Source organism: Hevea brasiliensis, chromosome 7, assembly GCF_030052815.1.
Source record: "Hevea brasiliensis isolate MT/VB/25A 57/8 chromosome 7, ASM3005281v1, whole genome shotgun sequence".
Classification (NCBI taxonomy): domain Eukaryota; kingdom Viridiplantae; phylum Streptophyta; class Magnoliopsida; order Malpighiales; family Euphorbiaceae; genus Hevea; species Hevea brasiliensis.
This window is the reverse complement of record NC_079499.1, coordinates 30,546,853-30,562,097: the sequence shown is the minus strand read 5'-3', so window position 1 is coordinate 30,562,097 and position 15,245 is coordinate 30,546,853. Positions and strand designations below refer to the sequence as shown.

The 15,245-nt window shown below is 32.2% G+C and overlaps 1 protein-coding gene across 1 annotated transcript; it reads left to right on the top strand.

Annotated features, from left to right (window-relative positions):
* The first annotated feature begins 4,690 nt into the window (after positions 1–4,690).
* On the top strand, positions 4,691–10,091 carry LOC110662980 (mannan endo-1,4-beta-mannosidase 2). The gene is made up of 6 exons (XM_021822161.2): positions 4,691–4,853; positions 5,537–5,918; positions 6,919–7,116; positions 8,202–8,324; positions 8,932–9,143; positions 9,328–10,091. The coding sequence occupies exons 1-6, from the start codon at positions 4,810–4,812 to the stop codon at positions 9,731–9,733; spliced, it is 1,365 nt and encodes a 454-aa protein (XP_021677853.2). The 5' UTR covers positions 4,691–4,809; the 3' UTR covers positions 9,734–10,091.
* Positions 10,092–15,245: the final 5,154 nt, after the last annotated feature.

Here is a 15,245-nt window from a genome sequence, read left to right as displayed (position 1 = left end):
AACCTGTAGCCATAGTGGACTACCAAGTGAGACAGCTAAGATCAAAGCAGTCCCTATAGTTAAGGTTTTGTGGAGGAGCGATCGGTGGAAGAGTGCACACTGAGTCGAGCGGGACATGCGTAGCAAGTACCCTTATCTGTTCAATGTGTAATCATGTACTTTATTCTGCCTTGTGTAAAATTCGAGGACGAATTTTCTGTAAGGAGGGGAGAATGTAACACCCCTGATTTTTTTATATATTATTATTGGGCTTCGTGTAGGTATCCTCAATTCGCGGAAATTCGACAGTTGTCCGGATCTGTGAATTTCCGGCCAGACAGACTAGCTACCAGAAAAGTCTCCGAATTGGATCAAGGTTTTGGCTACCCCACCATTGTCATGCATCCCGAGCGCGTTCCCGAAGTCGGAATCGGCAAAGGTAAACCCGAACCTTGCTTTTTCATAATTTTCTAGTGCTTAAATCCATAAAATATTCGTGGTAGCTTAGAAAATTACGATTCTTTTTGCAATAGCTTAGTAATATTTCTAAGGACCGCGGGGCAGAGTTTTATAATTTTTAGAGCTTATTTGAGCAGTTTTTGCAAAAATGATCAATTATAAGGACTAAATTGAAATTTTACATATTGTGATGGATGATTGATTTGGTGGGCCCAGGAGGGGTTGTGTGATGTGATTGAGTTGTGGACATATGGATTGTGAATATAGAAGTGTGTTTTGAGCCCTTTTGCAGGTTGGGTAGGTCCTAGGTATAGGGGAGACTCTGCCGGATTTTCGGCACGACTTAGGACGTATTGGTCTTTTTCTTTGTTTGTATTGAGTCAAATTTATTAAATGATTGTAATAAAATTGTCAGGTGAGCCGGGACAGCCTTCTTCCTCCGCCCAGCCGCCACAGTGATTGTCGTCAAGTCTGTGAGTAAAATATTAATTTTAATTGTAATTTCACTATTATTATATGTTCAAGCATGCCCATGCATCACTTATATGCATATATTTATGTAGTTAAACTCTAGGCACGATTTATATTGCATTGATAACTGTTAAAGTGCCATGGATGTTGTTGTGGTAATTTGGAGCAGTGTGCGTGCGTTGGCGTGCGTGTGATGTGGTGTGGACTATGGATAGGACGGGTAGTCACGGCTTGAGTTATTCGGTGGGACACGATCGTTCGAGTGGTAGTCACGGCTTGAGTTATTGGCTGGGACCATCGATTTGGTTTATTAAGCGAAAGTCCGGCTTGAGTTCTTCGCTGGCACCAGGTTGGATTTAAGAGAGCTGTATAGGGGATCAGCTCCCATATGTTATGATTGATGCTACAGGGTGGTGAGTGCTCCAAATTACCTTTTTGATGTTATGATGTGAAAATGTTGTTGATGTTGCATTTCACTCTACAGGGTGCATTAGTTTTAGATAGTTATAGAGATTATGGTTAAAATTGATATTTTACTCTCTGAGTCGAACGCTCACTCCTGTTCAATATTTTTTTTCAGGTTACAGGAGGATTTTATTTTGGTTAATCTGCTTTTCTCCTTCGCAGGTTGTTTATCGATATTTGTGTAATCTTATTTACTCCTAGAATTTCCGCATGTGTTAGAAGTATTTATTTGATTATGGTCTGTAATATTATTATCATGTTGGACCTGTAAACGTATAATGATATGTATGTTTGATGGATCGGATGAGGGAGCTGAGCTCCCATTTATTTTTATGAGGATATGAGTATGTGGAGGGTGAGCTGAGCTCCCTAATTGAGTATTTATTATGTTTACAGGTCGAGTGAGTCGAAGACTCCCCGTTGGAAAGTCCATTTTATGGCCGGACTCTGTCCGTTTGTTTTCTTGATATTGGGCCCAAATGGGCCTTAGAGTTGGGTAAATGAATAGTTAAGGCTTACTACGGGCCTCGGGGGCTTTAGGCTGGCCTAGGTCCTAGTGCCGGTCCGGCTCATAGGTTGGGTCGTGACAAAAATATATTCTTTTTAAATTTTAGCATTAATTTATACGTAATTTTTAATTTTATTTAAAATGAGTGTTTGATTATCTCATTTTATATTTTTTTAATTATTTTAAGTATTACTAAAAATTTTGATTTATTTCTCATCTTATTGAGCATGATTTAAATTTTAGAAATACACAAGAAAAGAATATGCCTTTTTTTTATTTATGAATTTTTAATTTTATAAGTATAGATGATTTATCTTTGACTGAATTGAAAAGATGAATTTAATAAATATATAAAAATTAGTTTGAAATATTACTTTGCTATTATCGAAAAAATATTTTTTTTTAACAAATGAGTAAAAACAATAATTACAAGTTTAAGTATAGTTTACTATCTACAAAAACTTATTTTTTAGTTTTTATAAATTAATCAAAATAATTATTAAATTTTTTTCTTTTAAAAAATATATTAACTAGTCTCCATATTTTTATTATATTTACTTTTTAGTCCATTTGATCATTTTATGTATTAATTTCAATTTTATTTAGTCTACACAAAAATATAATTATATAATCTCTCTCTTCACTAAGTCTTAAACTATTTAGTCTTTTTAATGATAATTTTTCTCTTCTTTGAATATTTTAACTAGCAAAAAATTTGATTTAAGCTTTAAAAAGAAAATAAATAAAAATTAATTATTATATTTTAAAATAAAATATTTAAATAATTAATTTCATAAATTAATAATAATTTTCTCAAATTTTAAAAGCTTAATATTGCTTGCATTATGAGTTATGAGTAGTCATGCAATTGTAGCTATATTCATACACCAAATCTTATTAATGAATAAGGGAAACTTTAACAAAATAAAGCAATTTGAAAAGCTTAACGTCATTAGCTTGGAATCTCAAAATCATGGACCAAATTCTATGATTCTACATAAAAACGTTGGAACGCAATGATAGTGATGATAAAGAAGAGAATCATTTCATTGTTGGTTAGAGTGAAACTTCTCCAATGAGCACCAGCCAATTCATCACCTTTGGTACAATCTTTTACATAATAGAACAATAATGTTTATAGTATTTTATGCGTGACCGTGTTAGCCCCATTTCCCCCTCTCTGCCAAAATATAATTACATGAATTTGTACTATTATTTTTTATTATATAATTTATTACAACAACTCTATTTAGAGTGTTTAACTCGATTCAATTATATGTAGACAGATTTAAATGATATAATTTGATTTATAATAAATTTAATTAAAAAAAATACCTATAAGTTTAAATTTTATGTATTGATATTTATTGTATAAATTTATTTATATAAATAATTAATTAAATATAAAATATATTTTTATAATAATATTTTTAAATTTTTATATATTATATTTTAAAAAATTTAAAATATTTTATAGAATTATTAAATTTTTAAAATTAAAATTATTGATAAAAATATATTTTTATATAAATTATTAATTAAAATATATAAAGTTAAATATATTTATATATTAATAATTAGAATCGATATGAATTCAAATAATTTAAAATAAATTTTAATTAGATTTAAAATAAATTTTTTAAAAATAATAATTGAATTTGAATTTGGGTATTATAAATTTTACTGGTATCAGGAATATATTCATATAATTAATCAAATTAATATGAAGAAATGCTTTCTTAAAATTATTTTAAAAAATTTTAATTTTAATATCTATGAATAAATATAAAAATATTATTGATGGTAAATATATAAAAAAAAATTAAAGTGTTAAGAAAATTATATCCATAATTATTTCACAAAAATTTATACAAATTATCATACTGATAAATTGTATTTGGAAGAGGTTGCGTTGCCGACATCAGTTAATTATGTAGCCAAACTAGTTGTCGTGACCATCCAAGAAAACAATAATAATTCTCTCTTTTCTGACAATTGGTTGAGGAAATATTCAAATTTTAAATTCTGGTAAGTGAGATTTTAAGTTTACGAGTATGATTACGACTAATTATAATCTTCTTAAAAAAAACTAAAATGAAAAATAAATTGTTTCGTTAGGCTAGGCTTTGTGAGGGTAATTTATTTTTAAAAAAATTAAAAAGAAAAAAAATTATAATTAAACTTTAATTCAATTGGTATGATTTGAAACTTTACGCTTATTGATAAATATTAAATTTTAATAATAAATTTTTATTAGAGAGATCTGTGTCGATAATCTTTATTTATACAATACAATTGGAAAAAAAATATATTTCAATTGACTTTTTAATAATGAAATCAATCTTAAAATTTTTTTCATCAGCCTCAGGTTTGGAGCAGAATAGATTATGCCTTTTATGTCATTAACTCTTTAACACTAAATAATTTATAAGCTTCAAGATTATACAATTAATATATAAATATTATAATTTAATTACTTTAATTTTTATGAGAAATAAATTAATACCTAAAATATATATTTTTCTTAATAAAATACTAATTCTATAAAAGTTAACTATTACCGAGTTAGAAAATTATAATTTCTTAATTTATCATATTTTATTTTTTATAATAATCTAGTATATTATTTTTAGTATTTATAATACTTTAACATTTTACATTTCGGTTTTAATTATGATTAATTAATAATAAATTTTAATAAAGCGATTATATAAATTAAAAAAAAAATAAAAGGGGAAAAAGTAAAAGCGTGAAAACCATTAACCATACATAAAGTGCCCGGAAGTGGCAACATTTTCTGGCCTTTCACATGGGAGCCGTTCCATCTTCTAAGATCTACCAGTTCTTTAGATTATAATCTCTCTCTATATTTAAGAATGATATGCACTTCATATATCAAATTAAAAAAAAAGCTTTAAAAGCTGCAAATGCTTGTGTACAATCGAATCAAGAACACACATGAGCACATGAGGTCTGAGATTTTCTCATTCTTTATTTCATTTTTTTTCTATTTCTTTTTTGTTAGCAAACTAAATTTGGTACAGAAAATTGAGAGATAGCGCAATCAGACATGGGGCCATGGGCGATTGGAAACTTGTCCTGTAGAATAATATTAAAATTGAAGGAAACTGAGGGAAATCAGATGCTTTAGATCTGTTTACCTATCAGGCTGATGCCAACATTCCACCTTACAACCACCCCCACTACCGTCATTCTTCTGTTCTTCAGTCTTCTTGGTGGTGACCTGTTAGGTGTCCTTTCTTTATTTCTTGGTCTTCATATGCATTTGAATCTTCCTGCCTAGGGAGTAGGGGCCTGCGTCTTTCACTTCTCCTCTATAAATCCCAAAATCTTAAGCACAGGACGGCAACATGCAAACCCCTCTTTCTCTTTTTAGTTTGATGTGGTCTGAGCTTCATTGAGGGCTCTTGTATTTGAATTTTATGAGCTTTCAAGTCATTTTGGGGTATCCTTTTCAAGAAGGGATCTGGGTATCCTTAAACATTTCCTATATCATGCATTTCGGCTTTTAAGTTACTTATAAAATTTTATCTGGGTGGCTGTATTTGGGGTTGTATCTTGAAATATAGCCAATAAGGATATCCAAGAATTTCATTGCATTTTGTTCAATTTTGGTGTTTTACCATTTTTCAGATCCTATACACGCTATATACGAAAAATGGTGGCTGGAAATGGGCTATTTTACCCAATTCTTGGTTTTGCCTCCTGCGTGGCATTCATTTACATGTCTTTTGGTGATTTGGGGCTTACTTATCATCAAGAACCAGAGTTAGCTTTTGTGACAAGAAATGGAACTCAGTTTGTTGTGGATGGCAGGCCCTTTTACATTAATGGATGGAATTCTTATTGGTTAATGGATCATTCTGCGGAAGAAGATAGGAAACCCAGGGTTAGCGCAATGCTAGAAGCTGGTGCCAAGATGGGTCTCACTGTTTGTCGAACATGGGCCTTCAATGATGGCGGCTACAATGCTCTCCAGATTTCCCCTGGTCGGTTTGATGAGCGGGTCTTCAAGGTATGGTGAATGCATAATTGATGGTTCTTTGTATTTCTGCCTGAACTTTTTCGCTTGTGAATTACCTTCTTATTTGAGTAGCAAAATTTAACCTTGAAAAGTTTTGGATTTATTTTGTTCTTTAAACTTAATGTTGCAATTGTGGGTGTTTTGTACGTTTGCTTTTCTTATTTTGAGTCTATTTCTGTTTTTTCTTGGAAGTTTGATTTTATTTGAATAGCCTTCATACACATGAATTGGCATTAATAATCAGTGACTCTACTGGTCATAAAACAAGGAAACCTATGTGCAAAGGCCACAAATAAGATGCTGATGCATAATACTAAGTGAGTGCATAGCGAATTTCTACTAAGCGCAATATTAAATGCACACACGTCTGTTCTCAACTAATTAGGTGTGTCCTTCACAAATGTTTAATGAAATGATATGGCTCTTTTAGTTGTGATTTTGAATGCGGAAAATGCAATAGATAACAAAAACAAAGAACTATCATGATTGTTTTAATGCCTTCCAAAAGTTAGAAATGTTTAATTAAAGATCAGCAGAATTTGTAGTGATTGTCCTCTTCTTGTATTTATTGCAAAAAAAAAAAAAAGACTACAAATTTAGAAATTTCTTATTTTCCATAGTATATGCTTTTTCCATTATTGCCTCTTCACCTCTTGGTTCAACCTTCCATTATCTGTGACATTTATAAATTGTATTTACAAATTACAATAAGTGGATGCACGCCTAAACCTTAAATTTCACTGAGGAGATTATTTATGCCAAGACAAGTTTAAATCCTTTATACCAAGATGTTCCTCTCAAGACAAGTTTAAATCCTTTATACCAAGATGTTCCTCTCTTAACTGTTTACATTGAAGGGTATTGATAATTCTATTTCTCCACAATTTTTTATGGAGTTCTTGTTAGTAGTTCAACTGTTTCCAGTATCATTAGGATGATGATGGCATTTTCCCATTTGCATTCGTTATTTTAATGACTCTGATTGTGGCAGGCCTTGGATTATGTCATTGCAGAAGCAAGACAGCATGGAATCAGACTGCTTTTTAGTTTAGTCAATAACTTAAGGGCATATGGTGGGAAAACACAGTATGTGAAGTGGGCGTGGGAAGAAGGCATTGGTTTGAGCTCTTCAAATGATTCTTTCTTCTTTGACCCAACCATCAAAAGATATTTCAAGAACTATGTTAAGGTAAATGGACATCTAGCTTTCTGTAAGCAATTTATTAGATGTTACTTTGTTAATAAATAGTTATAAAGCCAAATTAGGACTGCACTGGAGTTCTTTTGTTCAATAATAGAAATTTTGCCTAAAATATCATTGGAACGACAAGGGCTCTCTTTCCAGTTTTGATGAAACATAATTTTGTCCTCATGCATCACAAGGCACAGATAAAGGTAGTCTGTGACTACTAGACTCTTCAAATTCAGAAAGCCCCAAAACTAAAAGAAACTAGATGCCATAATTGGGAGCCTTTGGATTTCTCTCTGTTGCTGAAATAAGCCGTATTCACCAAGTACCTGTAAGCTGTGTCTACCATGAATGTATTATTGCCACAGAGCACTCCCCTACAATCTGAAAAGGGAGAAGGACCCCGAGCTATCAAACATGGACTTCGACAAAGTTATGGTTTGTAGAAAAGTATGAGAATCACAGAAGGCATGGTTAAATTATTATAATAGGTTCATTTGTTTACTCATTAATTATTTTGCTTTCCTTTCCCTCGTGTTCTCCAAGGTGGATTTTTTTTTATTGAATTTTCATATTTAATCATGATCGTTGGCATTTTGAATTCCTGATGATTACGAAACGGATACAGGATTTTAGTTTCTAACTCATGTGGTATGGGCTGTTTGTGCTTGGGAAAAATCAGATGTGCAGGACATTAAAATTACTTATTTCCCTGATCTTCTTTCTTCATATACAAGTTTATCTGTAATTTTCTTACATGGACTCTAGATTGGTTTCAAATAGAGTTGAACAAAAAAAAAACAAAAAAAATCCACAGCTGACCTAACTAGTTTGGGATTAAAGTTTAGTTGTTTTTATTGTTGTTGACTCTAGATTTGCATCAATACATAGTCCAAGTCCATGCCCCCATTCGAGCAATATGGTTGATATTAGTTGTAAACAAATATTCCTTTAGATAAGTAATTTCCTTCTCATTCATTTTGTAAAGCATTTTGAGTTATTTGTGAAATATATGAACCTAAACTTCTGTAATATCTTTGGCTTTGAAGTCATCTGATCAATTCTAATGCAAGTCCTCGTTACAGACTTTGTTGACTAGAAAAAACACCATCACAGGGATTGAATATAGGAATGATCCCATCATCTTCGGATGGGAATTGATGAATGAACCTCGTTGCATGTCTGATTCTTCAGGTGACACTCTTCAAGTAAGTTGTGAACTCCTTACACTATTATAATCTTCTGAGAATCAAGTATGGAAGGATTTGAGCCATCTGATTAACAATAGATCTTCTAATGAAATAGTAACTTTTCCAGAGAGTTTATACCATTCTGACCTAAATTAGGTTGAAGAACTTGTATAATCTTATTTGAAAACTGATATTATTGTGGGCAATTTTGGCTCTAACTTTTTCTTTGTGTGTGCAAACTTCACATGGAAAGGTTTGCTTAGATGACTAGTAAATGTGTTTTGAACTCCCTTTCATTGGTTATGTGCATATTTTCTTGACAAAATGTTATTAATTTCTATGGAATTTTGAGGGAAAAAAAAATAAAGCTACTTTTTTTTGGCTTCTTTGCTGAATTAATTTTGCAATCCAAAGGTTTCGAGATCCTTGCTTGAACTAGTTTGAGTTAGAAATGAATTTCTTTAGAGTTTATGCATGCATGTGCTTGTATGTGCATTTAGAGGGCAGAGAGAAGAAGAGACAAGACAGGGAGGAAGAGGAAGAGGGAGAGAGGTTCTTTATTCCCCTCTCCCCATTAATTGATTGATATTTTTGCGTACATTGACTTTGTAACATGGAATTGTAGGACTGGATGGAAGAAATGTCAGCTTTTGTGAAATCTATTGACAAGAACCATCTACTGACAGTGGGCCTGGAAGGATTTTATGGTCCTAAAAACCCAAAGAGATTAACTGTGAACCCAGAAGATTGGGCGTCAACCTTTGGAACTGATTTTATTCGCAACTCCAAGGTCCCAGACATTGATTTTGCCTCTGTTCATATATACCCTGATCATTGGTAAGTTCTGCATTTCCTTTTAACCCTAGATGTATTTAAACTTGCTATGAATTTTTCTTGGGTGTTTGGTTTTTATCATCTGCTGTTGCAGAACACTAAGAAAATAGTTAATATTCCTCAATGGCTGTTGTCTGCTGCTGCTTGTACATCTTATCTATATTAAATTCTTTATTGTTTTTATTAGGGTTCAACATCAAACATTTGAAGAGAAGCTGACATTTGTGTCCAAGTGGATGCTTTCTCACATTGAAGATGGTCATTATGAACTGAATAAGCCAGTCTTTTTCACCGAGTATGGATTCTCTAACCTGAACAATGACTTCCAGCCATCTCAACGTGAAAGGTTTTACAAAACTGTTTTAGACATCGTCTATAAATCTGCAAAGAGAAAACGAGCTGGGGCAGGTGCATTGGTCTGGCAATTGTTTGTCGAAGGAATGGAAGAGTTTAATGATGATTTTGGGATTGTAACATGGGAAAGACCATCAACATATAAATACTTTACTAAACAATCATGCAGCTTGGCCAGATTGCAGGGAATTCCTCTGCAAAATCAAATTTATAGAGAGTTGTGTTTGCAGAGACAGTAAAAATCGAGTTCTATTAAAATGTTCAAAATCCGTGGGAGATTATTATGTTTCTAATTTGTTGTGCCTGGTCACTCCAGGAAGGGATACAGGTCACTTTTTTTTAATTCATATTCTTCCAAATTCTACACAAATTATGTAATTCATGTTAGGTTAGACAAGTGTAGGTATATTGCAGCAGAGATTATAAACACTGCTGCAAAATCTGTGTTCAAGATTTTGCTATGAGAGATCTATGGATTTAAATCTCAGAGTGCAATTAGATTAGGGCTTCTGTTCGCTGTATATCAATTTTAGCTGTGATGATTCCAGGATAAAAATTAAAAGTTAAATAGAGTGCAATTAGATTAGGGATTCCAAATTGCTTCTAAGCTTGCCAGAAAAATTTTCATATCATTTTCGGCATCTGAGATAATAAAATCTTTGCCAGATGTCTGTCAAGATCAGGTACTGAAAGGAATTTGATGCTATGTAATCAGAAGCTTAGCACAAGAACTGTAAACAATTCCATGTAAAGTTTGCATATACTTGGAAGCCTTAGCTCAAAGCCCAAACCATTTCCGCTAGAATATTACCAGATGGCGTCTAATTGCTAAAGCTCTTGCCTGAACATCTGGGAATTAAGAATGAGATGGCAAAAGGCTTCAAGGACTTGAAATTGTTGCAGAACAGTTGTTTGGTATGTTCTAAAATAAGAACCTATTGACAATTAAGCAAGCCAAAAGGCAGAACATCAATGAGAGAAGGATAATGAGGATGTGAAATTGCACCCATTTTAGAAGAAGACAAATTTGTGAGGCAGTAAAACAAAACAAATATAACTTGTATGTTGTATCTATATGCTCTGATGGAAATGAAGACCTAGCTGATCGGACTAAAAAATATCTCTGAAACAAGGAAACTGGTTAAAAGAAAAAAAAAAAAAAAAAAAAAAACATAGAAGTAGGCTATATGATCACATCACGTCATAGTTCAAGGACTCCAAAGCGGTGTCTTGTTTGGTTCAAATGGCTTACTTCTGTGAGTTAACTTCCCAAGAAGTAACTTAACTAGGTTGGGGTAAATAAGTTACTTCTTGATAAGTGAAAGAATTAAGAGCCTAACTTCTCGGAAGATCAAGAATAATGCTCAATCAAACAAGTCAAATTTAAGTTCCTGAATTGAGTTATCCCCAACCAAACTAAACCTTAATTCGACTTTTGCTTTGTCAATCTTGGTGAAGTCCCAAAGCCATTCACAGGACTAGATCTGCTTTCTTTTTCCCTCTTCCACCTTTCTCTCTATTCTTCTCCTCAATCCCCTCCATTACTAGATCACCCACACCACAACCACTACTACCTTCCTCTAATCCCCTTCTCTTTGTCGTTACCCTCACTACATCACTAGTCTTACATTTCTTATTCACATCACTCTCCTTTGCCACCTTTCCAAAATCCGCCCCCAGCTTCCTCACTTGCTTTTTCTTTGCCTCCTCAATAACTTCTTGCTCCTTATCATGACCCAGCCAGGGGGTACCGATGCTAAGGAACAGGTCAGCTTAAGACTGCTGGAACCCGTAAGCTTAAGACTATAGACTTTGACCTTCTAAAGGCCCACATAACTACTTTGGAACTTTTCTTAAAGTTTAAGGAAAGTTGTTTCCTTCCTAAGACTCAAACTTTTTAGGAGTTTGTGTTATGCAGAAATTTCTTTTTCTGTTTCTGTCTTTCATTATCATTATTATTTTACTAAACTTCATTTGTATAAAACTAGGCTCTTTCTATAACTTTTATATGACTGCTCTAAACCACATAACTTCCTTTGAATTGTTTCCCTAGGAAATCCATCAAAACCTCTAAGAAAACTCAGAACCACTCTTTTGCATGTAACAGTGGTTCAGAGAGAGAGAGAAAAATCACTTTTAATTGAAATTTGAACTAAAATGGCTATTTACCTTGCTATAGGGGGGACTTTCCGAAGTCCATTTTATCCAAAAAGACATTTGAATAGTAAAAAGGACTTTGGCTGCCAAAAGTCCAACCTTTGGCTGCCAAAAGTCCAACCTTTGGCTGCCAAAAGTCCAACCTTTGGCTGCCAAAAGTCCAACCTTTGGCTGCCAAAAGTCTAACCTTTGGCTGTTGAAACTCCTTCTACCCAAAAATAAAATTTAAAACCTTTCTTGGTTAAAACAATAAAAATATTTTTTTCTTTTAAATACATCTTTATCACACTATATTATACATATAGAACTTACCATTATTTTCTTTGTTCGTGAAACCCTAAGTTTCATAAGAATTTTTCATTCATGATAGGAATTCCGACATCGAAAAATGGTAGATGTTCCATTCCTCCCCCCTTGGGAACATTCATCCTCAAATGTTCAATAACTGGGGTGCACTAAGAGAAAAACATTTCTCTTAGAGATTTATACATCATGGAATAGTACCTCCACTATCAAAAGAATATTCCCAAGGTAAGGTTCTTAAGGCCCTCACAATAGGGTGAAGAGGGGTTCTGTGACACCCCTCACCCGTCTACAGTGTAGTCGAGGCAGACGTGTCACACTCGGTGCCGGAGCACCCTAACTTATCTTACTTTATTTCTTTAATAATTTTGAATTTGTTTAATTTAATATCAATTATTTTTCGATGGAGAAACCAGCGGAGTTTCCTCTATTTTATTAAATATTGACGTGATTCACTATTCACCTGTTTGAAATTCAACAATATTTTCAAAATAAAATCTTATTCATGCTAATTATAATTATCTCATCAATCATTCTCATAATTTTCTCATATTTCAAATCTCATCCATATATTTCAATTTTATAATCATTTCCATACATTTCCATTCATACTCAATTCATATGTAAAAATATTCAAATTACATAAATTTACATGATTTATAAACTAATTACACAAGTTTATAATTTACATAATGTACAAAATACATAAAATAACTTATATGGGCCCTATCTATATGCATTGCTGAGGAGGTGACAACCTTGAATACTTCAGACACTTATGCAGATCAGATCTCCAAGATCTCTGTTTAATATTTTTTTCTAGGCTTTACCTTCAGTACTTGTGCGATGAAACGAATCCATCACGCTAAGTATTTCTGCTTAGTGGTGCAATAATATAACAAGAAAATAATATACAAAGTACAGATGGGACGCAAAACGTTAACCACGTATGCAATCAGAATGGCTAAAAAGCCATGATAACACATAATCGGGCATAAAAGCCATGAGTGCGGGCATAAAGCCATGAATGGTGGCATAAAGCCATGAGTGCGGGCATAAAGCCATGAATACAAGCATAAAGCCTTTCACAGTACTGTTAAAATAATACCCTATTGCATGCTAATCTATCCAATCTGACACACATGTCTAGGCAATACATGGGCACATTAGTACTTTTAAGGGTCCATAAGTATCATTATTTCATTATATGTTCCAATTATAATTTATAACATTTTAATTTTTATTACCAGCAGAAGTGTAAATGTCTAAAATACAATTCTATCTAAATTATGCATTCATCATTTTATTCATTCATTATGTCATTCATCATAATTCATACATTCCTTAGATCATTTATTTTGATCTCAATTCACAACAATGGTGTTCATGTACCATTGTACTCAAAACATTCTTTTTGTTTCTCATATGCCATTAATTATGCAAAGTATAAATTTTTAGCTACAAAAGAGGCATAAGCCCTAATTATCTATTTTTTTCATGATTTAGGTGCATTATCATTCATATTTCAAATAGTCTATGAATGTTTCATGGATTTTAAATCTAGCTAAGTTTCCTTAAATCCTAATGTCACTCAATTCTAAAAATTTAAATCAACTATTTATATTATTTATATATTAACCATTACAATAGCTTTCTAATTTATTATACCCTTTCCTATATTATTGACTACAATAGTTCTTATAGTTTGTCCTTCTACTTCACATATTTTAGTAGTTACTATTCATTTGACCATCTCCATTCAAAAGTTGACCTTTTGATTTATAATAAATTTGTGGAGCCTAAGTTCACCAAGATACCACATTTTGCATTTTACATTTGTTAGTATTAATTGTCAATTGCAATTTAAAGTCCCCTAGATGCATTTCTAAATTTTCAGTTTTGATTACCTAAGTTTACTTTTCCATTGGACAATTCTACAGTGGAAACTGGGCTAACTTTTCTTCATCAAAGTTGTTCCTTATTGTGTCTTCTTTAATTTCCTTTTTGAATCACTCTAATTGGAGTTTTGTAGCTTAAGTTATGGTCTAAATACCATAACTGGACGGATAGAATAGTATCTAGAATTTATGGGCAGAATCCATTATGGCAGTTTTAGTGTCCTGAGTTTGGTGGGCAATTTCATTAAGTTCTGGTCAAAATTTGGAATTGTGTCCTTCATGAAAGTTGTCCTAAATTGTCTAAGCTTTCTATTGATATAAATTTCAGGTCAATTGGACATTTCTACAGTGAGTTATGACCAAATTAATGAACATTGTTTATTTGGTCATTTTGCCCAGGCAGAATGTGTGTTACCCAGATTTAGTCAATTTTTAGGGCATCCTACGTTTAGTTTCTGGATAGGGTTCCTTCATCAAAGTTGTGCCATTATGTGTCTAATTTCATGTCCAATTGGTCTTGCACCAATTGAACCTACACAACCTAACTTATAGCTGCCCAAACATGCTGGACTCACATCCAGACCTGCAGGGTACATTGGACAGCATACCTAACCTCAATTCCGTTTGCACCATTCACTCAATTTCCTACTCAAACATGACCAAATGGTTACTAATTGACCATTACAACTTCTTTTCATCAATACATAAACAAAATTTTAAATTTGTGCTCAAACTCTAACCCTACCATTTTAACTCATGCATTAACTTATATTTCATTATTCTAATCATGAGATTAGTGTTAAGGGCAGCTATGAAGCCATTTTAATTCAAAGGAATTCATCAAACCCTAACGCATCTATGGCTGCCAAAATCATGGGATATATATATATATATATATATATATATATATATATATATATATATATATATATATATATATATATATATATACACATAATTTTTATTTCTTTTCTTACTAATTCAACTTAAATCATGTTCTTAAAAAAGAAATTAAAAAGAAAGATGAAATATTAGGCACTAACCTCTTTGGAGAGAATTTCTCCCTTCAATTTCCTTCACTTTCTTTGGTTTTCTTTATCACACTTTACCTCTCTATAAGGCATAATATAATCCCGTAGAATACCTAATGAACTACCGAACTTCACCTACCGATAACTCATTAAGTACCCTACAAGGGATTTTAAAATAATTTTCTTATTTTTATAAGTGGTGAGCATTTTCTAATAGATATTAAAATCATTTATTCGAAGTTTTAAAACAGGTAAAAATTTTTATCCCATTTTATTTTTTTGCAAATTATATAGAAATTTCGTGAGTGCAAATGTATTTTGAGAAAACAATTCTTCAAATACCTGTAAAAAAACACTTTCAA

What these genes read in the sequence shown, in the direction of transcription:
- LOC110662980 (XM_021822161.2), top strand. Translation starts at nt 4,810, where the DNA reads ATGCTTGTGTACAATCGAATCAAGAACACACATGAGCACATGAG. An exon ending in AACACACATGAGCACATGAG is followed by an intron (nt 4,854 to 5,536) that starts GTCTGAGATTTT and finishes ACCATTTTTCAG; the next exon opens with ATCCTATACACGCTATATAC. An exon ending in TTGATGAGCGGGTCTTCAAG is followed by an intron (nt 5,919 to 6,918) that starts GTATGGTGAATG and finishes TGATTGTGGCAG; the next exon opens with GCCTTGGATTATGTCATTGC.